Consider the following 23,973-nt stretch of genomic DNA (forward strand, 5'->3'; position numbering starts at 1 on the left):
CCTCATCATCATCGTCGTCCTCGCTAGTACTCAAGTGGTGGCCCATGGACCCTGAAATCACCAAAGGGTGCCACGGGGACGTCGGGGAACCACTTGGCCCGGGTGACGCTTTCAAGGCTCGGGGGCCGCGTCTCCTCAGGGCCTCAGTGGCCAACGGGCTCCGCCGACCCCCGGGGAACGTGCTCAACAAGTCCCTCGTGCCCCCAAGCCCCGAGTTCAGAGCCGACTGCTCCCACCCCGCTGGAGAGCCGAAACACGAACGGGCCGGGGGAGAGGTGAGGCGGGAGGCGTCCGGTCGGCGTCTGGTCAAGGAGCCGAAGACCCCGGCCGGGAAGAGGTGAAGGGAGCGGAGGGGTGGAGGGAGCCCTTGGAGGGGAAGGGAGATGCTTACCGGTTTGGGGTTGACTTCCGTGGAGATGAGCTTGAGAAGGCAGCGGAGGAGGCGCTGCTTGGGGAAGGAGGGCACCGTGGGGGCGGGGCCGGGGCCCTGGGCATCGGGTCCGTCCGGCCCGAGGACGGCCAGCCAGTCGTACTCCAGCTGCAGCTTGTTCGGCTTGCCCATCATGAGGTAGACTTCGGCCAGGGTCAGGCTCTCGGAGGTGCGGAGGCTCCAGCCCTCCTCCCGGACCTGCTGGGCCAGCCGAGCGGGGCCGTCCTTCGGGGGCCGGGCCACGGGCGGTCCCTGAGGTGGGGGTGTGGACGAGGGCTCCTCCGTGGGGTCGCCAGCCTCGGGGGGGTCCCCGGGGGAGGAGGGGCCCGGCCCCGGGGCCCGGTCCGGGCAGAGGCACCTCTCCGGGACGATCAGGTCCTGGCAGGACTTCATGTAGCGGGGGAAGGGGTCCAGGAGCGACAGCTCTTCCGGGTCGGGGATGCGGCTGCAGGCGCAGGCCGGGCCACCGCCAGGGTCCCCTCCGGGGGGACCGTCTCGCCCCTCGGCCCCCGCAACACTCGTCCTCTCCCGGCTCCCTCCCGGGTCTCGGAGGTCGGGGGGCGGCTTGTCGGGGGGCCCGCGTTCCGGCGAGCTCTCCCCGGAGCTCTGGGAGGCGTCGGGCTGGGGGGTCCTTGCCGTCTCGGCTGGGCCATCGGCCCTCCCGCAGCCTTTGGCCTCGGCCGCTCCCCGGGGGCACCTGACCTGGCCCCTGGCAGTCCCCTGGCCACTCTGGATGCCCAGGATCTGGGCCGGGGGCAGCGGGTGCGAGTCCTTGGGGTTCCCTTTGCACCGGCCGCTCTCCTGCCAGTGAACGGTGCAGAAGGCCTTGGAGTGGACCACCCGCGCCACCCCGGGCAGCGGGGTCAGGGTGCAGTTCTCCCCAGGGAAGAGATGCAGCGTGGCCTTCTCTCGGGATGGCGGGGCTTCTCCGCCCACGGGCTCCTGGATCTGCCGCTCCTCCAGGGTCTTACGCTGCGCAGGCGTGGGTCAAGGAGGGGCATGCCCCGGGCCGGGAACTGATTATTTTGTATCCAACTTAACGGGTGGCACATGGTAAGCGCTTAACGGATACCACGATGACGATTATCACTATGGTAATCTGGAAGCCCGGGATGGGGTCAGGTCCCCAGAAGACCCTCAATGAAGACGGATTTCTAAGGAAGCTACTGGCTCGTTTGCTACCATGGGCCAGACTCCGGGAAAGACCGACTGCCCGTCCAGCCACTGAATGACAGGGCACTGAACACGGTAAGCCCAACACATTACCATCGGGTGGGTGGGTGGCTGGTAGGCCACGGTTCCCCAGGCCTGTCTGGTCCAGTCTCCAACCCCTTCGCCTACAGAGTGGAGAGAGGGAAGGAGGGAGTCCTGACAGAAAGGACCATCCTGAAAGAACCCCGGTTCTAAGACCACCCAAACCCTTCACACCCGATGGAGGGGGGAGGAGGAGGGGAAGGAAGGAAGGAAGAAGAGGAGGATTAGAAGGAGAAGGAAAGGGAGGAAGAGGAGGAATAAGAGGATTAGAAGGAGGAGAGGGAGGAGGAAGAGGAGGAAGATGAGCATTAGGAGGAGGAGAAGGAGGAGGAAGAAGAAGATTAGGAGGAGCAGAGGGAGGAAGAGGAGAGGGAGGAAGAAGAGGATTAGGAAGAGGAGGAGAGGAGGGAAAAGGAGGAGAGGAGAAAGAGGAGGGAGAAGAGGAGGAGGAGGAAGAGGAGGAAGATGAGCATTAGGAGGAGGAGAAGGAGGAGGAAGAAGAAGATTAGGAGGAGCAGAGGGAGGAAGAGGAGAGGGAGGAAGAAGAGGATTAGGAAGAGGAGGAGAGGAGGGAAAAGGAGGAGAGGAGAAAGAGGAGGGAGAGGAGGAGGAGGAGGAGGAGGAAGAGGATGGAAGGAGGAGGAGGATTAGAAGAGGAAAAGGAGGAGAGGAACCATCCCGGTCTTGGGAGGGCAGACTCTATCATGGACTCCCAAGCCCTGCATCTGCGTCATTGTTCTCCCACCTATGCCCAGGGCAAGCCCGGCTAAGTCGCTGCCCTCCGCCTACCCCCAGCTGCTCAGTGTCGAGTGGAGCTCGGGACACTTGCTCCGGATCACCGAAAAAGGGTGGGCAATACCCCAAAGCACTCCGCTCCGCCTTCTCTCTGTATCTGAGGGAGTCCCGTCTGCCGGGTGAAGGATACAATGCGCACTTCCTGCAGGGCCCACTTCTGCTTCAGAAACTCGATGAGGCTGGAGACCTTCCGATGCAGCTCCACGATCATCCTGGGGGGGATGGCCAACGGGGGGGAGGAGGGGGATACCGATGAAGGAAGGGGCGCAAGGCGGGACACTGACCGCTGCCTGTTTGGCCAAATCCTGCTGCTGCTGACCCTTTGAAGAGCAGTGACTTTGGGGAGTGGGCTCTGGGCTTGAGTGGGCACACCTTGAGACTCCCTCCTCCCCAGCCCCCCACCCAACCCGGCGCCTGAGGACTGGGGGTGGGCGCTTTAAGGAAATGCTCATTTAACGGCACAGGAAATAGCTGCGCTTATTACAGTGCTTGGTACCGAGTCGGTTCTGGGGGAAGGCACGAGATCATCCCATCAGCCACAGCCCCTAGCCCCCGTGGAGTTCATAGTCAAAGAGCAGGTGGCACCTCCCCATTTTACAGATGAGAAAGCTGGTAGCCAAAGAGAGATTAAGTGGCTTGCCCACAGTCAGGGCCCAGCGGGCCAAGGGAAGAGCCGACACCAGGCCCCGGGTCTTCCGATTCCCAGGCCCACGTTCTTTCTACCACGCCACGCTGCCTCTCACGAAGATGAGGCGGGGTCGGTTACGGAGGCGGGAGATGGGTCCCAATCTGCACTCTCGCTCCCCAGGTTTTTGGCACAGGATTGGACGATCAGGCTGAGAGCTGGACAACTTTCCTCACCTTTAAAATGGGGATTAAGACTCAGAGCGCTATGTGGCACAGGGACTGCGTCCACCCCAACTATCTTGCATTGACCCCAGCGCTTAGTACTGGGTCTGGCACATAATAAGCGCCTAACGAACACCATTAATAGAAAAAAAAAAAGACTAGCAGAGCTGACAGGGATGAGGAAGGAGGTTTTCTGGGGAAAAGGAGGAAAGGGATCAAGAGAAGCTTTTCGCCCGTGCCACTTTGATTGTGAGTCCTCTATGGGGTAGGGTCTGTGTCTCTTCTAGAAGCAGCGTGGTTTAGTGGAAAGAGCCTGGGCTTGGGAGTCAGAGGTCATGGGTTCTAATCCCAGCTCTGCCACTCGTCCGCTGTGTGGCTTTGGGCAAGTCACTTCACTTCTCTATACCTCAGTTACCTCATCTGTAAAATAGGGATTAAGAATGTGAGCCCCACGTGGGACAATGTTATTACCTTGTATTGACACCACTGCTTAGAACAGTGCTTGGCCCATATTAAGCACTTAACAAATACCATTGTTGTTATTATTGTCATTATTATTATTATTATTATTATTATCATCTGCTCATCTTAGACTTAACCCAACACCTAGAATAGTGCCAGGTAAAAAGCATGGCCTAGTGGATACAGTCCGGGCCTGTGAGTTAGAAGGATCTTAGCCAATAATAATAACTATGGTATTTGTTAAGTGCTTACTTTGTGCCAGGCACTGTACTAAGCGCTGGGATGGATACAAGCAAACTGGGTTGGACACAGTCCTTGTCCCACAGGGGTTCACAGACCCAATTCCTCAGCCCACTTTGTAGGAAAGATTTTTGTTTTCCTCCCCTTAAGAGGGGGTTGTTTTATAGTATCTGTTAAGCTCTTACTATGTTGGAAGCACTATACTATGCGCTGGGGGAGACACAAATTTACCAGGTTGGACGCGGTCCATGTCCCAAATGGGGCTCATTAGCCTTAATCCCCCATTTTACAGATGAGGGAACTGAGGCCCAGGAAAGTGAGGTGACTTGCCCAAGGTCACCCAGCAGCAGACAAGTGGTAGAGCCGGGATGAGAGCCTAGGTCCTCCTGACTCCCGAGCCCGGCCTCTATCCACTAGGCCCACGGTTTCAGATACTCCGCTGGGACAGAACGGTCATGGGAACGACCGACGGCCCCCCGCCCTCCTCTCCCTCCCGGCCCTCCCCCGCGCCAGCCTCCGGTGGCAGGGTCACCTGAGTCGCGGATTCTGGGCCAGGCTCTGTACCCGGGCCCAGGCGTGGTTGTTTCGGGGCTGCAGCTCCACGGGGACCTTCAGGGGAAGACGCACTGGCTTCTGGTCCTCCTCGTCACTCAGGCCTGGGGCGAGAACAGGGTAACAAACTCACTCTGACTGGGGTCATCCGGGAGGGGCTCGGCGCCTCTGTCCACAACGCCCCCCGAGCCCGGGAGGGTGAGTGGCCGTGGGGGGGTAGAGCAGAAAGATAGCGGCAGGGAGGCGGCACCCGACGGAGAAGGGTACGGAATGCGAGACGATTCTCCAAGTGGGATGATCTCCTCTCCGGAACCCCCGAAGCACAATCCCGTTCAAAATCTCTTCCTCCCCAGGGCCAGAGTCGGGGCTGAGCAGATAGCTAGGAGTCTCCCGGCTGGATTTTGTAAGCTCCGAGGGCAGGGATCTTGCCAACCATCCCTACTGGACCCCTCTTCGATGCCTTATTGAAAGCCCATTTTCTCCAAGAGGCCTTCCGAGACCAAGCTCTCCTTCCTCTTCACCCACTCCCTTCTGGTTGCCCTGACTTGCTCCCTTTATTCACCCCCTCCAAGGCCCATGGCCCTTGAGAAAATATCTGTCATTTATTTATATTAGCGACTGTCTCCTTGTTGTGGGTGGGGAATGTTTCTGTTTATTGCTCGACTGTACTCTCCCAAGTGCTTAGTTCATTGTTCCGCACACAGTCAGCGCTCACTAAATAGCACTGACTGAGCCCTCCCAGGAGCTCAGCGCAGTCCTCTCTGCACACAGTAGGCACTCAATACATACTTCTGACTGAATGGACGTATCAAACCAAGAACCCATCTTGGTTAGGTGACAGTGGCTTTTTACGTGAAGCCATTTGAGCGGCTAATGATGAACCGCCCTCTGAGCTCCCAGGATGGACTTATTCAGGGATCCCCGAACTGGCTAGTCTCAGGGGGTCGACCAGGACGCTTTCGGCCATGTGGGCCGCTGTTCCCCACCACCCCCGGGGCCTCGCCAAGGGTTTACGGGGTCTCCAAATCTGCTCATGCCAGCGTGCCCAGGGGTGGGGAAAGGGAGCCCACCCCACCACATCCCGGGCACAGGGAACAACAGAGGCCACCGGCACCCCCCCTCTGGGTCTCCCCTACATACCGTCTGGGTCGCAGAGTTTCTTCAGGGCCCGGCACATGGGGGCTTTAATGCGCAGATTTCGCCCTTTGTAGCGCACCGTGGTGGCCCTGTGTTTGGAGAATCAAAAGACAAAAAGAGAAGAGGAGACATGCTTTTAAGGAGCTCTGTGGGGCCGGGCCAGAAGGCCGTTCAGGAAAAAGGACCACATAACTGGGAGGGACAATACTGTCAGGGAGACTCTAGGGGACCCCCATTGCTCCCACCAATCCTAACCCTCCCGTGCCCCCTCAGGCTACGGGCAACTCGGGAGGGCCCCAGTCACAAGGCCCAGAACCTCCGAATCGACCAGGTGGATCGCTCCGGGCCGGGGCCGCAGAGGGCTCCTCGGACCCCTCGGATGCAGAGGGCAGAGTGTACGATGGAGAAGGCCGGCCGAGGGCCGTGGGCCCAGCAGTCAGCCGTTTCTTCCGGTTGATGTAAGGGGACATGGGTAACCGTCAGAGGCTTCTGAGGAATGGAGATGGATGTTCTAGGAAAAGAATCTTGGAAGCAGCATGGATTACGTGCCATAGCCGGGTGGGAACAAGATTCTGGCAAATAGGCCGATGTGAGTCTTCTAGCCGGGATCTGATGGGCTTCAACGAGAGGGAGGTGGCTGGTCGGGGGGGGAGGAATGGGGAGGATCCAGGAAACGTCAGAGAGGAGTCATCGGCGGGACTGAACAGTCATTGGAACGCGAGAGCTGGAAGACGGAGGATGGGCACCCGACACTTAGGAGGGGAGGCGGGAAGTTCAGTGTGAGATGCCATTTGTGGGGGCGAGGTGTCACTGAAGCCGTATGAGCAGGTGAGTTTCCCAAGAGTGAATGCACAGCGAGAAGAAGAGGGGGCCCAGAACTGAGCATCATGGGACCCCCACAGTGAGGGGGCGAGGAGTGATCACAGAAGTTGGAGGAGAACCTCGGGGACCGAAACCAAGACACGGCAGGAGGAACGGGTGGTTGGCGGGGCAGAAGGGGACTGAGAGGTCTGGGGGGGTGAGGAGAGCAGCACCTGCCAGACGTGGTTAGGTGGTGGTCAGAGGCCACTTTGGAGACCCCGGCTCCGGTGGTGGACCGTAAGGTTCTCGTCACCAAGGAATGTATCTTGGGCTTCCTAGACACTTCCCAGACACTCTGAGCAGTGCCCTGCGTCCAGTACAGCGGGCAGCGCTCAGGACAGGCTCGCTGAACACCATGATCCCCATCTCTAGGCGGTCAATACATACTGCCCACCTCATTTGATTTTCTCCCTGCTAACCGTTCTCTATGGATACACCCAGAAGACGGGACGTTCTGAAGCAGGGGTGTCCACGGAGTCGCTATGGGCCAGAAAGGGCTCGACGGCATTTGAAAAAGAGACCATTGTCCGCTACAAACCGCCCAGTTCCTAACAGTATCCTTGCGCTCCAACTTTGACTTCTGTGCCTCGCTACGAAGCCGCCAACGATGCACGATAAACAAGGTCGCCCGTGAACACCAACATTAATCACCCTAATTATACTGAGTGCTTCAACCAATCTTTTTGATCTCCTATCTTATATATCAACTCCTACCACAGTTATCTATAAATATAGGAATAGCAATCCCCTTAAGAGTAGGCACAGTTCTAACAGGATTTCATAATAAACCAAAAGCTTCTCTCCATTAGAAGGTGCCTGGAGGGCAGGAAGCGCTCAATAAAAACCATTGATTGATGGATGAAAGGAGGAGCAGGAAGAGGAGAAGCGTGGCTCAGTGAGAAGAGCCCGGGCTTTGGAGTCAGAGGTCATGGGTTCAAATTCCAGCTCCGCCAGCTGTCAGCTGGGTGACTTTGGGCAAGTCACTTCACTTCTCTGGGCCTCAGTTCCCTCATCTGGAAAATGGGGACAAGGACTGTGAGCCCTCCGTGGTACAACCTGATCAGCTTGTAACCTCCCCAGCGCTTAGATCAGTGCTTTGCACATAGTAAGCGCTTAATAAATGCCATCATTATGATTATTATATACGCTTTTAAAGGCCTCTTGGCGAAAGCCAAGAGTGGTCTTGAAAAAGTCAATGGCTCCTGTCTGGGGCCGGGCTGGAGCTCAAGGCTGCCCTAAAGATTCAGTCCCCTGGCTCCTGCAGGAATTGTTTGCCCCCTCCCCTACTGAGTACCCCGAGGGGCGGGGACCCTAACTTCCACCTATGTACGCTCCCCCAACGCTTACTACAGTGGTCTGCATGCAGTAAGCGCTTCATAAATACTACTCCGGTAGCCTCTCGGGGTCACACCGGGAGAGTTTCCAGTCCTCTACCAGTCTCGGCTCCGGGAGGGAGGGTCATGCAGAGGCCTACCCATTCCATTCGAATGGGTAAACTCGAGTTTACTGCCCAGAAGGACTCTGACCATGAAAACTCTTTAGATCCACTACCGGAACGACTGCAGATGGACAGTGGGGTGTTCTGGGAGAGACGTGTCCGTGGTGCTAAGTGCTGGGGTGGATGCAAGTTAATCCAGTTGGATACGGTCCATGTCCCACGCTGAGGCACAGAGAAGCACAGTGACTTGCCCAAGGTCACACAGCAGACGAGTGGCAGGCAAGTGTGTGTACTATTATGAACACACAGATTTATATATATACATATGTATGTGCGTGCTTATGTGTGTGTGTATATATATAAAATATATATGTGATCTGTGTGTACTTAATAACAGCAACAATAGTAATAATAATAATGACAGTCTTTAAGTGCTTACTATATGTCCAACACTGTTCTAAGTACTGGGGTAGATACAAACTAATCAGGTTAGACACAGACCCCGTCCCACATAACAATAATAATAATAATAATAATAATAATGTTGGTATTTGTTAAGCACTTACTATGTGCCAAGCACTGTTCTAAGCGCTGGGATAGATACAAGGTAATCAGGTTGTCCCCCGTGGGGCTCACAGTCTTCATCCCCATTTTCCAGATGAGGGAACTGAGGCCCAGAGAAGTGAACTGACGTGCCCAAAGTCACACGGCTGACAAGTGGCGGAGCCGGGATTTGAACCCACAACCTCTGACTCCAAAGCCCGGGCTCTTTCCACTGAGCCCCGCTGCTTCCCCACATGGGGCTCAGAGTCTCAATCCCCATTTTCCAGATGAGGAAAGTGAGGCCCAGAGAAGTGAAGTGACTTGTCCAAGGCCACCGAGCAGGCAAGTGGCAGAGGCAGGATTAGAACCCAGGTCCTTCTGACTCCCAAGCCCGGGATCTTGCCACTAGGCCAAGGGGCTTCACACAGAGATACCTAATCTCTATCTGTACGTGCCGAGAGTAGGTATAAATACGCGTGGAAGTGTTAGAGCTGGTAACGGGGAGTTGTGAAAGGATCCTGGCATGCTAGGAGAACTGGCTGGATGTAAGCGGAGCCCAATACTGTTGCAAAATCAGAGTCACTTACCCAACCTGAATAAGTTCGTTCAGCTTTGTGGCGTTCTTATCGTCCATACCTTCAAAAGAGAGACAACACAACTGATGAGAACCCAGGGGCGATTATGAGAAGCAATCCGTGGGGTTTCCTGAGCGCTCATGGGGTGCAGAGCACTGGGCTAAGCCCTCGGGGGAGTCCGCTACAACGGAGTTGACAGGTAGTGACTATCAAGCGCTGGAGAAGAAGCAAGGCCAAGTGATCATGGGCTCAAATCCCGGCTCCACCGCTTGTCAGTGTGACTTTGGACAAGTCACTTAACTTCTCTGGGCCTTAGTTACCTCATCTGTACCTCATCTGTAAAATGGGGATTAAGATTGTGAGCCCCACACGGGACAACCTGATCACTCTGTATCCTCCCCGGCGCTTAGAACAGTGCTTTGCACATAGGAAGAGCCTAACAAATATCAAAATTATTATTATTATTAGTGGAAAGAGCATGGGCCTAGGAGCCAGAGGACCTGGGTTCTAATCCCAGCTCTGCCAAATGCTTGCTGGGTAAGCTTGGGCAAGTCACTTCACTTTTCCAAGCCTCAGTTCTCCCTCCTACTTAGACTGTGAGCCCCATGAGGGAAAGGGACTGTCTACCCCGTAATTCCACTGTATCTAACCCAACGCTTAGAACAGCATGGCGTAGAGGTTAGAGCCCAAGCCTGGGAGTCAAAAGGTTAATAATAATAATAATAATAATAATAATAATAATGACATTTATTAAGCACTGACTATGTGCAAAGCACTGTTCTAAGTGCTGGGGAGGTTACAAGGTCATCAGGTTGTCCCACGGGGGGTTCACAGTCTTATTCCCCATTTTACGGATGAGGGAACTGAGGCCCAGAGAAGTGAAGTGACAGACAGAAGTGACTTGCCTAGGGTCACACAGCTGACAGTTGGTTGTGGGTTCTAATCCCAGCTTCGCCACTTATCAGTTGTGTGGCCTTGGACAAGTCACTTCACTTCTTTGCGCCTCAGTTACCTCATCTATAAAATGAGGCTAAGAGTACAAGCCCCCTGCGGGGCAGGGACTGTGCCCAACACAATCTGCTTGAACCCATTCAAGTGCTTAGTACAGTGGCTGGCACATAGTAAGCACTTAACAAATAGCACAGTTATTATTACTGTACAGTAAGCACTTAACAAATCCCATTTTTTTAAAAAAGGAGCTGACGGGCTATTGAAGGAGCTTCCGTTTTAGGGGAGGATTCACCCCAAGGTCTCTCCTCGAGACTCACAGGTGGAGGCGGGGGAAGAGATGTGGGAACGATGGCAGTGGCGTGAAGCCGCCGGAGGAAACGGTCAACTTGTAAACGTCGGGCAGAGGCCGTGGCGAGGGCCAGGGAAATGCCTCTACCGACTTTGTTATACTGTGCTCTCCCAAGCGCTTAATACAGTGCTCTGCAGAGAGTAGTGCTCGGACTCATTCATTCATTCAATCGTATTTCTTGAGCGCTTGCTGTGTGCAGAGCACTGTTCTGAGCACTTGGGAGAGGACATCGGAACAACAGACAGACACGTTCCCTGCCCGCAACGGGCTCACAGTCTAGAGGGGGGAGGTCGACATTAAGAGAAATAAGTAAATAAATAAATAAATAAATGACAGATAAACATTCACAGACATATATATGGTACTTAAATGTGTGTGCACAGTTTTATATATATATATATAATACACACACCCATACATAGACATATATGTGTGTATATACACATATACAGATATATACGTATACATGTGTATGTATATACATATATATATATAAACATACATATACAGTGGTACATACAGATTAGTACCACTGATTGATTGAATGAACAAAGGATCCCTAGAGGAGACGACAGGGAGGGAGAGTCCCTCCTGTTCTCCTTGGCCCTTGGGTCGGACTCTCCCAAGCGCTCAGTATAGTGCTTTGCACACAGCAAGTGCTCAATAAATACGATTGAATGAATGACTACGTCCCCTTGACGTATAAGAATAACAATAAGAATTGTGGTATTTGTTAAGCACCTACTTTGCGCCAAGCACGGCACTAAGCACTAAGGTAGATAGAAGCTCATCAGTTCCCATTTGGGTCGCAGGCTAAACAGGAGGGAGAACAGGGATTGAATCCCCAGTCTGCAGATGAGGGAACTGAGGCCAGGAGAAGTGAAGTGACTTGCCCAAAGTCTCACGGCAGACAAGCAGTGGAGGAGTGGGGATTAGAATCCATGACCTTCTGACTCCCCAGGCCTGTGCTCTAAGGTCATTCTGCGGATCTCACACAGGGGGAAACAGAGGCCCGGAGAGACGAAGTGGCTTGTGTGACGTCACCTGGAAGGCCGAGGCAGAGCTAGGAAAGGGATCGGGGACCACCCGACAAATAATCTGAAAACCCGGTGGCCGGAGAATTTTCAGCGCTGGCTTCCGCGGAATCCGGACTAGTGCCGAAAGAGGCCGGGGACAACCAAGATGGTCCCCCGGCCTCGTTTCCCCACTCGAGCTCTTCTTCAAAAAGAAGAAATAACTAGACCTGGGTCCCAGAGAAACCGGGGCCCCAGATAACTACTTCCCGGCTCCAGAACCAGACAGGGCGTGAAGCTTATTCGGGTCATCTGGGATGCAGAACTCCATCTACCCCAGAGGTAAAAAAATAATAATAATATCGGTTAAGCGCTTACTATGAGAAACTCTGTTCGAAGCCCTGGGATAGAAAGAAACTGACCAGATTGGAGGCAGTCCCTGTCCCACATGGGACTCAAGGCTTAAAACCTATTTTACAGATGAGGCAACTGAGGCCCGGAGAAGTGAAGTGACTTGTCCAAGGCCACCCAGCAGACAATTGGAGGAGCTGGGATTAGATCCCAGGACCTTCTGACTCCAAGGCCTGTGCTCTTTCCACTACGCTATACTGCTTCCAGAGCGCGGCATTCGGCCGGACACCTCGTAATTGCTCAACGGATACTGTCAGGAGCAAGGTACTCTAACTGCTCAACTCCAGCGCTCTTTCTTTAGTTCCAGCCTCTCTTGGAGCCGTACGTTATCAGAGGGTCACTCTGGAAGTCGGGAGAGGGTCCTGAACTCGCCCCGAACAAAAGCCGCTCCTGGGGACTTCCGGTAACCGAGCCACCCTCCGGAGGGAGTTGGGGAACAGGATGGGGGGATGGGGCGAGCCCCGTCTGCAGCAGCGACTTGTACTCACACCCCCCGATCTTCTTTCGCAGCTCCCCGTAGCAGATCAGCCCATACAGCTCCTGGGATGACTTCTTCAGCCCGCGGGAAAACACTGAAAACAGAAGGGGGTTCGGGGTGCAAAAAATATACCGTCAACCCCCAAAGGTGGATCAGACATGCAACTGACAGGAAGAGAAAATGAAAAAAAAAAAACCACCCCAAAAGCCAAAATTCCCAAATGAGACCAAGGAGTGGAGTGAGAATTAGAAATAAATTGAAAAAGACACTCTCGTGAAGAAGCAGACAGACCAGACAAGTGAGTAGCAAGGATCGCAGCCTGTGAAACCTTTTTTTTTTTTCTGGTGGGGGGGCACGCAAATAGAATAAAAAACCTTCTCAAAAACCCACCCTAGAAGTGCCACTCCCAATCAAAGCTCAATACGATCACGAGACGGGCCGAGGGGAGTGAGACCAGGACGCCGGATAATACCCTCTACCGGATTCTCCCTGGGTCAGTCACTGGTATTTTACTCCGGGGCAAGACGGGGGGCTTCCAGGCATCACTTGGGCAGGACTGCGTAAAGCATATCAGAGAAGGAATGGCGAGCAATGGAGGTCCTAGAAAGGATCCTGGGAGAAAGGACACATCGACAGGCCCCGGTTCTTGGCGGCTCGGCTTCGGATCCGCCGCCTGCCACCCTGTCGGGGGGGTGTGGTCCAAAGGGCACCAACCTGGACCGGAGAACTGGACTAAGCTTATCTTAATGCCTACGGCTCCGGTTGGTTTGGCAGCAGGTTGGGGGTGGGGGACGGCGCAGCGGACAGAGCCCGCGTTGGGAGTCGGAAGGTCTCGGGTCCTAATCCCGGCTCCGTCACTTGTCTGCTGTCTGACCTGGGGCAAGCCACTTCATTTCTCTGGGCCTCAGTTACCTCATCTGGAAAATGGGGGTCGAGACCGTGAGCCCCACGAGGGACAGGGACTGCGTTCAATCCGATTTGCTTGCATCCACCCCCTTGACTGGCACGTAGCAAGCGCTTAACGGATGCCACGTAAGATGAGATTTAACATCGTAACACTGCTAACGGCTGAAGGCCTAACAAATACAATGTCCTCTACTAAGGGCTGGGGAAGTGTGACAGAACGAGGAGACCCATTCGCTCTCCTCGAGGAGCTTAACGCGGCGGAAGCTACACGGTGATTCCGATGGCCACCGCTCACTGCCAAGTCCCAGTTGGCCCCAAGACGCTACTATCTACAGAGAAACAGTGTGGCTCAGTGGAAAGAGCACGGGCTTTAGAGTCAGAGCTCAAGGGTTCATATCCCAGCTCCGCCACTTGTCAGCTGCGTGATTTTGGGCAAGTCACTTAACTTCTCTGTGCCTCAGTGACATCTGTAAAATGGGGATTAAGACTGTGAGCCCCCCGTGGGACAACCTGATCAACTTGTAACCTCCCCAGCGCTTAGAACAGTGCTTTGTGTACATAGTAAGCGCTTAATAAATGCCATTATTATTATTATTACTATCAAAGCACGCCATCCCCCGATAGGTAAACTGGGATGTGTCCGTCTTTCCCATCGGTGAGCACGCCCCTCAAGGAGTGGGATCGTGCCTCTTTCATCCCACCTCTGAAGGGCCTTCAATAAGACTTCGAAGGGGGGAGGAGGTAATTGTCTATCAGATATGAGGAGGGAGAGTGTTCCAGGCCAGAGGCAGGAGGTGGGCGAGGGGTCGACAGTGAGATAAATGAGAATCCAAAGCATCCGAAGACTGAGTCTCCGGGGGCCAGAGAATGGGACTGGCTGGGGGTGGTGGGGAGAGTCTGGGGATTGGGGGAAGGGGGAGACGCACCAACCGGCTTTCTGCTCCCAGCTCTGCCTCCAGGTCAATTTGGGAGAGTTTATTGTTATTCCTGTCCGTCTCCCCGTCTAGACTGCGAGCTCTCTGTCAGTAGGAAATGTGTCTACCAACTCTGTTATACTGTACTCACCCAAGCGTTTAGTACAGTGCTCTGCATATAGTAAGTGCTCAATAAATATAATTGACTGACTTCCCTTCTCTGCCACCCAGTTTACCCAACTGAAAAATGGGGATAATACAACCACTCTCCCTCCCTCACAGGCAGAGGATGTGAGGAGGGACTGTGTCTGACTTAGATCATTTGGATCCATGGGGATTTGATAGTCACCTCACCCTCCACCCCCACCGGCACTTATGTTCACATCTAGAAATTATATGTTATAAATTATTCGTTTCTGCTAACGTCCGTCTCCGCTTCTAGACTGTAAACTCATCCTGGCCAGGGACCGTGTCTACCAATTCTATCGTACTGTACTCTCCCGAGTGCTTAGTACAGTGCTCGGCTTACAGTGAGTGCTCAAAAGATGCCACTGACAACGACTGGGTGATCCTGTATCTACCCCAGGGTTTAGCACAGTGCTTGGGCACCTAGTAAGCGCCATATTAAAGGCCATTATAACAAAGCAGGGGGCTGAGGGGAGGGGGAGGAGAAGAAAGGGCAGTGGCAGGAAAAGAGATCGAGACCACTGGCATTAGCCAAGTGATTTGGAACCAGCAGCCGTGGTCGCTGCCCACCGCCTCCGCCCGCTCCTTCGGACTTGGGGCCAAGCATCGGGGGGTGGAGACTAGAGGATGGTAACTTTCATTCTTTCATTCACTCATTCAATCGTATTGGGAAAGTATAATAATAAACAGCGACACTCCCTGCCCACAGCGAGCTCACCGTCTAGAGGAGGAGACAGAAACCAAGACAAATGAACAAATTAAAAGATGTGGACGTAAGTGCTTTGGGGCTGGGAGAGGGGAAGAGCAAAGGGAGCAAGCCAGGATGATGCAGAAGGGAGTGGGAGATGAGGAAAAGTGTCGATCCCTGATTCCCCCTGAGGGACTCACAATTGGAAGTGGGGGGAGGCAGACACTAGGAAAAGAGGAACGGAGCAGAGAAGAGGCGCAGGCAAGCACGGGTCACGTGAGACCCGCGGAGGGTTGAAAGAGCTAAGGACAAGCCAACGGTCCTCAGAGGGGGACTTCTTGATACCCCTTGCCCACTCTGGGCCTGCAGCCCCCTCACAGACTAGTTCGAGCTGCCAGGGCAATGGGCAGCCCGAGGAATTCGCCAAGCCACCCTCGCTTAAAAGAAAAAAAAAATCAAATTAAATTGGGGGTTTGGATTTTAACCATGTTTTGATTTTTTCCAAGTGCCGTCTCAACGGTGACCAATATTACCCTCCAAAGCATCTCTGTACGGAGCACGGGGGCAGATTTGGGTACCTCCATCTCCCAGAAGAGGAGCTAGAGACAGAACTACAGGCACACACAGACATCTATCTCTAACTGCACATGCTATATTTTCCGTTCATTTCACATGGACTGTGAGCTCGTTGTGGTCAGAAAATGTGTCTGATGTTATACTGTGAGCCCCTTGTGGGGCAACCTGATCACCTTGTAACCTCCCCAGCACTTAGAACAGTGCTCTGCACATAGTAAGCGCTTAACAAATACCATCATTATTATTATTATTGTACTCTCCCAAGTCTTAGTACAGCGCTTTGCACACGGCAAGTGCTCAATACAACTGAATGAATGGATGAATGTAGGCTGCTCCTTCTTGCTTCCGGCAAAAAATGGAAAACGTAAGACTTCCACATTTATTTTTAATGGTATCTGTTAAGCGCTTACCATGAGCCAGGAGCTGGGGTAGATATGAGATGATCTGGTTGGACAGAGTCCCTGTCCCACATGAGGCTCACAGTCAATCTACATTTTACAAGGGCCCAGAAAAGTGAAGGGATTCACCCAAGGTCACGCGGCAGACAAGAGGCAGCTCTTTCTTCTAGGCCATGCCGCTTTTCACTGACCCCCCGAGTCTAGGCAGCAGCCCAATCCTTGGTCACCCCTGCTGGCCGGGTCATTTTTCCACAAAAACGTTCGGTCCACGTTTCCCGACTCCTCAAGATCCTCCAGTGATTGCCCATCCAGTCCCACACCAGACTCCTCTCCATTAGCTTGAAAACAGTCAATCCCCTTGCCCCCTCTTACCTTACCTCAATCAATCAATCGTATTTATTGAGCGCTTACTGTGTGCAGAGCACTGTACTAAGTGCTTGGGAAGTACAAGCTGGCAACCTATAGAGACAGTCCCTACAGTGGGCTCACAACAGTGGGCTCACAGTCTAGAAGGGGGAGACAGAGAACAAAACCAAACATACTAACAAAATAAAATAAATAGGATAGGTACAAGTAAAATAAATAGAGTAATAAATATGTACAAACATATATACATATATACCTCGCTACTCTCCTACTCCAACCCAGCTTGCAAACCTCACTCATCTGATGCTAACCTTCTCACTTGATCTCGATTGTCTCATCGCCAACCTCTTGGCTATGTCCTGCCTCTGGCCTGGATCTCCCTCTCTCTTCCTATCCGACGGATGGTCACTCTCCCCACTTTCAAGGCCTTACTGAAGGCACATCTCCTCCGAGGGACCTTCCTCGACTAGGCCCTCATTTCTTCTTCCCTCACTCCCTTCTGCGTCGCCCTCGCACTCGGATTTACTCCCTTTATTCACCCCTCCCTCAGCCCCACAGCTCTCATGTTGGTATCCGTCATTTATTTACTCATTTATATTAATGTCTTGTCTCCCCCCGTCTAGTCTGTAAGCTCGTTGTGGGCATGGAACGAACCTACCGACCCTGTTATACTGTACTCTCCTAAGAGTCTGCACACCACAAGCTCTCAATAAATACGATCGATGGAATGAGATAAGGAATACTTTCATACACCCGTGCATCGTGTTTACACATGTGTGGTCTATAGGAAGACACACACGCATTCACTCAACAAGGGTACATACAAATACCCAAGGGAGTACGCTAATGTACACGTGGAACACAATGTTGCAGTCACCTGAAGCAACTGAACAAGGAACAAATCCAGCCACAGCACAATTCACATCCAATCGTCCCCACGAGCACTGTAACAAATTAGACCGTGGTTAAGGACGAGAAAGGACACGGTGACAGGAGGCCCGGATCGAGGCTCTCGAGACCTCACTCGGCCTCAATGGGGAGCTCGGGGGGTTCCCAACAGACATCCAGCTGGAAGGAAATAAATAAAATGGATCTCGTCATCGGGTCGGGGAAAGAGCGGGAGGAGGGAAGATTCCGGAGCGGATGCGAGTTGAGAATCGGTGGTTCTAGGTCCCCGCAAAGTCATCCAGAAGCAGCAGAGGCGGGGATGAGAGTGGAAGGAGAGGAAGGGAAGAGGAGACAGCAGCAAGGACAGAACAGGGAGGAAGGAAAGGAGGAACTGATGAGCAGGAGTGACATGGCCTAGTGCGTAAAGCCCGTGCCACTGAGTCGGAGGTACCAGCACTCAATAGATAGCACCGACCGACTGCCTGGTGGGGCGACAGATGCAGGAGTTAGATGTGGCCGGAGAAGAGCGCAGAATCCCCTAGCAGTGGGCGAGGGCTCACAGACACCGAGGATGAGGATGCTCTTATTGCCGCCACCGGGAAACTGGACCAGGAGAGGAATTTCATCTTTTCCCTTGTCGGGTATAAAGTGACCAGACGAGACGGGCCAGCAGATGGAACTGGGAGAGGGGACCGAGGGGTCCAGACCAGATGGGAGGGCCGGACATACAAACAGCAGTACATCCTTCAATCAGAACTATTTATCGAGCGCTTACTGTGCGCAGAGCCCCGGACTAAGGTACAGGAGATGATCTACTCGAATCCATTCGTATCGCGGGGACGGCCTCCCGAACCTAAAACTCTCGCCTGGGCGAAGCAAGTCCATTTATCGGCGGGCCCACTGAGGCTCGGGCCAGAGGGACGGGATCACCCTTCCTCAGACTGGGCTGGCGAGAGGCTCTCATCCCCACCTGATGGGTAACGTTTCTCCCTCACCCTCCGCCCCCCCCCCCACCCCGTCAGGAGGCCCCGGGCAGAGGCAGGACGACGGGCACTGACCGTTGTCGAAGTCGATGTACTTGGTGATCTTGTGCCAGGTGCGGTAGTAGAAGTGGCGCACCTGCTCTTTGTTTTTCACCATGCTGGCCGGCTTCCCTTTCTTCTTGTACTTCAGGGCGATGTTGTTCTGAATGGCTTCAAAGTCTTTCCCGTGCTGAAAGGCAGAGCCTGGGTTAGAGGGGCAGGGGACGGCCAGGGCGCTTGCCCGAGGGCCGGTCCGGAGGGGTTTGGCCGGTTCTGCGCGGCAGGTAAGAGGTGGGCGGTGAGGATGAGCCACTTTCTTTCTCTCTCTCCCTCCACCCTCTCGTAAAACGGAATCATTTCCCCAAGGTTCCCCGTGAGATCTTTGAGTAAAAGAAGCTCTGGGATCAAACCATGGCGGTACGGTACGGGACAGCCCCACCTGCAAAGGAGGAGGAAAAATAATAAATCAAAGTGGTACATGTTGAGCACGCACTGTGTATGAGCTCTGTATTAAACACGCTAAAAAAGGAAACTCCCGACTCACCGTCTCGAGGATCTGCCGGGACCTAAGAGGTCCGAGAATCTCTTGGCAAAGAAAGCGGGTCGAACAACGGAGGAGGACACTGGGAGATTTCCGCCCAGCGGAAGAGAATTATGGGATGGCAGAAGGAATTGGGGAGCAATCGAAATGCCCCGTCCGAACCCCCAAGTGGAAATTCCCGGTTAATTCAGCTGCATCTACATGTGGGGTGAGAGAGGGCGGGGGCAGCAGCAGCGGTAGAATTTATCGTCGGTCCTCCCGAAGCAAGGGTGGGCTAAGATGACGCGAGGGAGTCAGGGCCCACACCTCTGCCATCTTGGGCCGAACGGGCCCAGTGCGCCCAGGTTGAGGAGGGGCAAGGTTTCTCCCAGATGTGGCCCAGGGGGGCTTGGGGGACGACAAGGGGGCTCTAGTCTCACATCAAGAAAAATCAAGGGTTTTTTTAGTTCCAAACTATCGTTTGGAAGGACTTCTGGGGAGCGATGGGGAATGCCCCTATCTCAGAAGCAGGTACTTTGAAGCTAAACCTGAGCACTGTGCCCTCCTGAAAAACCCCTGCGCCTTCGCTAGGAACTGACAGGGCATTGAGCCCTTCGAGGGCTCGGCCTATGCCAGAGGGCAACCCACCAGAAGGAAGGAGTGGAAGCCAAGAAGGAATGAAAACGGAGGTAAGAATTTGGGAGAAACTGCAAGAGAATGTGTACGGCGGGCTGGGAGTCCTAAGTAGGACAGGGACTGGATTAGATCTTAATAATGACAACTGTGGCAATTGTTAAGCGCTTACTGTGTGCCAGGCACTGTACTAAGCGCTGAAATAGATACAAGCTAATCAGGTAAGTCAGAGTCTATGTCCCACATGGGGCTCACAGTCTTCATCCCCCTTTTTCAGATGAGGGAACTGAGGCCCAGAAAAGTGAAATGATTTGGTCAAGGTCTCACAGCAGGCCAGTGGCAGAACTGGGATTAGAACCCATGACCTTCTGATTCCCAGGTCCAGGCTGTACCAACTACGCCATGCTGCTTACTAGCTTGGCTCCACTTCCGAAGCTAAACTTGGAGTCAGGAGGGAGGTTTTATATGGGGAGAAGGAAGAGTTAACTCAAAAGTTACATGACTGGGGAGAGGTGAATTGCAAATGGGGAACGGGGATCATTATTCATACACACTCAGTGTGTTGATGATGAAGACGACGATGAATCATAATAGTAATAATAATAATAATAGTGTTTGTTAGGCATTTACGATGTCAAGCACTGTACCAGACACAGGAAAATCAGGTCGGACTCAGTCCCTGTCCGGCATGGGGCTCGCAGTCTAAGGAAATGGAAATGAAATGGAAATGAATTTCCATTTCCCAGATGAGGAAACTGAGGCCCAGAGACATGAAGCAACCTGCCCTGGGTCAGAGAGCAGAAATTAGTAGCCGCGTCCTCTGATCCCCCAGGAGCAGGCACCCTCGTCCTCCTTACCTCCCAGGGTAGAAGAAAACAAGACGTGTAATCGGTCAAGAATGGTTAAGGCCGCGTCTTTTGAAAAAAAGGACAAGTGTGTAGAAAAGCCACTTTTTATATGGGGTGAAGGAAGAGACACCCCAAAGGGGGATGAGGAAAACAGAAGGGCATCCAGAGAGGTCGGGGCAAGCGCTGCGGCCGGTGAAGCGAAGGGAGCTGATCCCGAACGGAGAGAAGATCAGAGGGTCCGGGGGGGTGGGCGAGGAGATTGGCAGCACAGACAGAGGAACAGATTGCAAAACTCTCACGGAGGAAAACCGCCAGGGTGGCTCATTTGGCCAATAAGGTACATCAAGAGTCTTCTTGGCCTTCACCATCAGAGCAGAGATGGTTCGGACTGCAATTGGCCAGCCACTGAGAGGGCTGCCATGGCATCTGTCAAGTGCTTACTATATGCCAGGGACTGTGCTAAGCACTGGAGTGGATACGAGATCATCAGGTTGGACGCAAGTCACGACACGCATCTTCATGAGAGGTGAGAGTAAAACTCTTCTTCTATCCTGCCGACAATGGTCAGACCATCAGAAAACGTCTTGGTCGCTCTCGCCCCGACCCCCCGTTTCTAGACCCAGTGCCCCCTTCCCTCCCTCTAAGCTTCAGCTGGAGCCTCTGTGAAAACTAGTCTATGGAGGTCATGCCATCTGAGTCCCAAATCCTCCCCCTTAAAGAAAACGTTCTCCCACACGGAAACTCAAGCGCCCAAATGTTTTCCTCTCAGGAAACAGGAAAACGGGAAGTGGCGGATGAAAATACCAAGGGCGCTGTTCCTCGGGATGTCGTCGGCGATTCTGAGATGGCCACATTCTTGGGGATGTCTGGATCGACGGATGAAGGCGAGCTCCTTAGGGCCGACATTCAGGGTGCGGGGGGGGCCCCGAGAAGGAGAGGACCATTCGGAAGGGAGAGGATCTATATCACGCACTCATCGGGGTACCCGCCAAACGGTCGGTAGACGGGACCCCTGCTCTCGAGGCGCTTCCCCTCCAGCCCGCCTAGCCCAGCAGATGCCCGTCCGCGTCCCCTTTCACCCACCTCATAAAGCCCCTCGAAGAAAGTGTTCTTATCCTCGGTGCTCCAGGACTCCCACTGCCGCCTGACCTTCTTCCCTTCCTCCTTCTCGCCGGCCGAAGAGCCCGGGTTCCTGGGGGCCGATTTGGAGCCAGCCGCGGGCGGGCCGCTGCTGGGGACGGCCGGCGCCCCCGTGCCTGACGACGCCCCTCCATTATCCGCTCCTTTGGAGAGAAAGCACAACAGGGGGCTGGGCTGTCAGTTGGGTTCGAGGACCGTCACGGAGTACGTTGTTCTCAACCGCCCTTCCGGGGGCCGGAGAGGGAGGACATGCCTCTGGGAATCGGGAGTGCTGAGTCTGCTGGGAGAGGGAAGGCCGGGCCGGTGGCAGGGGGAGGGTTTTGGGACCAAGAACCGCCCGGAGTGACCTGTGGGGTGGACTGGCTGGACGGGCATCCTAAAAAATGACCCGGCTTGAGCCATCCTGCCTCATCTGGTCACCGTCCGCTGGATGCTGCCACTGCATTCGGTTGCAGGCATTTCGACCGCCAAGGGGTCCCGGGTGCCTGGCACATACAAAGCGCTGAACAACGTGGTTCAGTGGAAAGAGCCCGGGCTTTGCAGTCAGAGGTCATGGGTTCAAGTTCCGGCTCCGCCAACTGTCAGCTGTGCGACTTGGGGCAAGTCACTTCACTTCTCTGTGCCTCAGTTACCTCATCTGGAAAACGGGGATTAAGACTGTGAGCCCCCCGTGGGACAACCCGATCACCTTGTAACCTCCACAGCGCTTAGAGCGGTACTTTGCACACATAGTAAGCGCTTAATGAGCGTCATTATTATTATTATTATTACTAAATGCCACAATTATTACTGTTATTAAAAAAACCTTTGCGGGTATTCCACAGTGTGCTACACCCCTGCCCCTCAACTCGCTGTCATTCATTCATTTATTCCTTCAGCTGTATTTATTGAGTGCTTACTGTGTGCAGAGCACTGTACTAAGCGCTTGGGAGAGTACGATTCAACAATAGTCATATTTCTTGCCCACAACGAGCTTACGGTCTGGGGAGTTGGACATGAATACAAATAAATAAATGACAGATCTGGACAAAAGTTCTGTAGGGCGGGGGGGGGAGAGGAAGGACAAAGGGAGCAAGTCAGGGCGACGCAGAAGGGAGTGGGAGGGGAGAAAACAGGGGGCTTGGTTAGGGAAGGCTTCCTGGGGGAGACGTGCCTTCAATAAGGCTTTGAAGGTGGGGAGAGTAACTGTCTGTTGGATTTGAGGAGGGAGGACGTTCTGGGACAGAGGCGGGATGTGGGCGTGGGGTCGGCTGCAAGATGGATGAGATTGAGAGCCAGTGAGTAGGTTGGCGTTAGGCCCTCTGGCTTTTGGGATTTGGATCGCTTGCTCACCGTGTTCCGTGCTGCACCAGAAACAGGACGGGCAGGGGCGGCTGGCAGAGAGGGAGAGGTGCTGGGGAAACCGCCGGCACTGCAACAGGTCCCTCCGTGCGGGTTCGCTATCCTCAGGACAAGGGAGCCAAAGCTCGGCCGTCGCCCCGGCCCGCCGGGGCCGGGCGGCCGGAGGGAGACCCTCCCATCACCATCACATTTCCACCGATCTGATTCTAATGGATTTGATTTTCAAGTCGTCTGACTGACGGGGAGAGATGATAATAATACTCACAGTACTTGTTAAGTGCTTGCTATGTGCCACGCACTGTTCTAAGCGCTGGGGCAGATTCAAGTTAATCAGGTTGGGCCCAGTCCCTGTCCCACATGGGGCTCACACTCTTAGCCCCATTTTACAGATGAGGTAGCTGAGGCCCAGAGAAGTGAAGTGACTTGCCCAAGGTCACCCAGCAGACACGTGGCGGAGGAGCGATTGGTAACTGGGTACTTATGACTCCAAGGCCCGGGCTCTATCCATTAAGCCGCTTCTCAGAGATAGGAGAAGCCAGTTAAAACAAAAACAAAAAAATGCCTGGCGTCATTTCAACAAAATAAAGTAATATTTGTCCAAAAAACCCCATGATCAATGAAGAAATAGACCTTTCGCCCGGCCGGATTTTCAAATCCTTGAAACAAAAGGTAAATGGTATTTGTGAAGTGCTTAGTATGTTCCAGGCACTGTACTAAGTGCTAGAGTGGATACGAGCAAATCGAGTTGGACAGAGTTCCCGTCCCATGTGGGGCTCATTCATTTAATCGTATTTATTGAGCGCTTACTGTGTGCAGAGCACTGTACTGAGCGCTTGGGAAGTACAAGTTGGCAACATATAGAGACGGTCCCTACCCAACAGCAGGCTCACACCCCCGCTTTACAGTGAAGATAACCAAGGCACACAGTAATGAAGTGGCTTGCCCAAGGTCACCCAGCAGACAAGTGGTGAGGTCAGGATTAGAACCCGTGACCTTCTGACTCCCACGCCCATGCTCTCTCCTCTACACCATGTGGTTTCATGGTGTAGCAGCGGGGAAAAGCAACACCGGGCACTGCAGACCTCGAACAGGACGGCACCACGCAACAAAGTCCAATGTGTAATAATAATAATAATAATGATGGCATTTATTAAGCGCTATGTGCAAAGCACTGTTCTAAGCGCTGGGGAGGTTACAGGGTGATCAGGT

At 53.8% G+C, this 23,973-nt stretch overlaps 1 protein-coding gene across 1 annotated transcript in view; it reads right to left on the minus strand.

The window, feature by feature from the left end:
- Positions 1-23,973, minus strand: part of CRAMP1 (cramped chromatin regulator homolog 1) — a 54,515-nt gene that overhangs the window by 19,842 nt on the left and 10,700 nt on the right. The window contains exons 3-10 of the mRNA XM_038763095.1: positions 21,367-21,566; positions 18,319-18,472; positions 12,349-12,432; positions 9,149-9,197; positions 5,723-5,808; positions 4,563-4,686; positions 2,610-2,691; positions 392-1,402 (exon numbers count right to left, since the gene is read on the minus strand). Of these exons, the coding sequence (XP_038619023.1) occupies positions 392-1,402; positions 2,610-2,691; positions 4,563-4,686; positions 5,723-5,808; positions 9,149-9,197; positions 12,349-12,432; positions 18,319-18,472; positions 21,367-21,566 (1,790 nt within the window). The remainder of the gene's footprint in view (positions 1-391; positions 1,403-2,609; positions 2,692-4,562; positions 4,687-5,722; positions 5,809-9,148; positions 9,198-12,348; positions 12,433-18,318; positions 18,473-21,366; positions 21,567-23,973) is intronic.

This window comes from Tachyglossus aculeatus, chromosome 21 (genome assembly GCF_015852505.1).
Source record: "Tachyglossus aculeatus isolate mTacAcu1 chromosome 21, mTacAcu1.pri, whole genome shotgun sequence".
Lineage (NCBI taxonomy): Eukaryota > Metazoa > Chordata > Mammalia > Monotremata > Tachyglossidae > Tachyglossus > Tachyglossus aculeatus.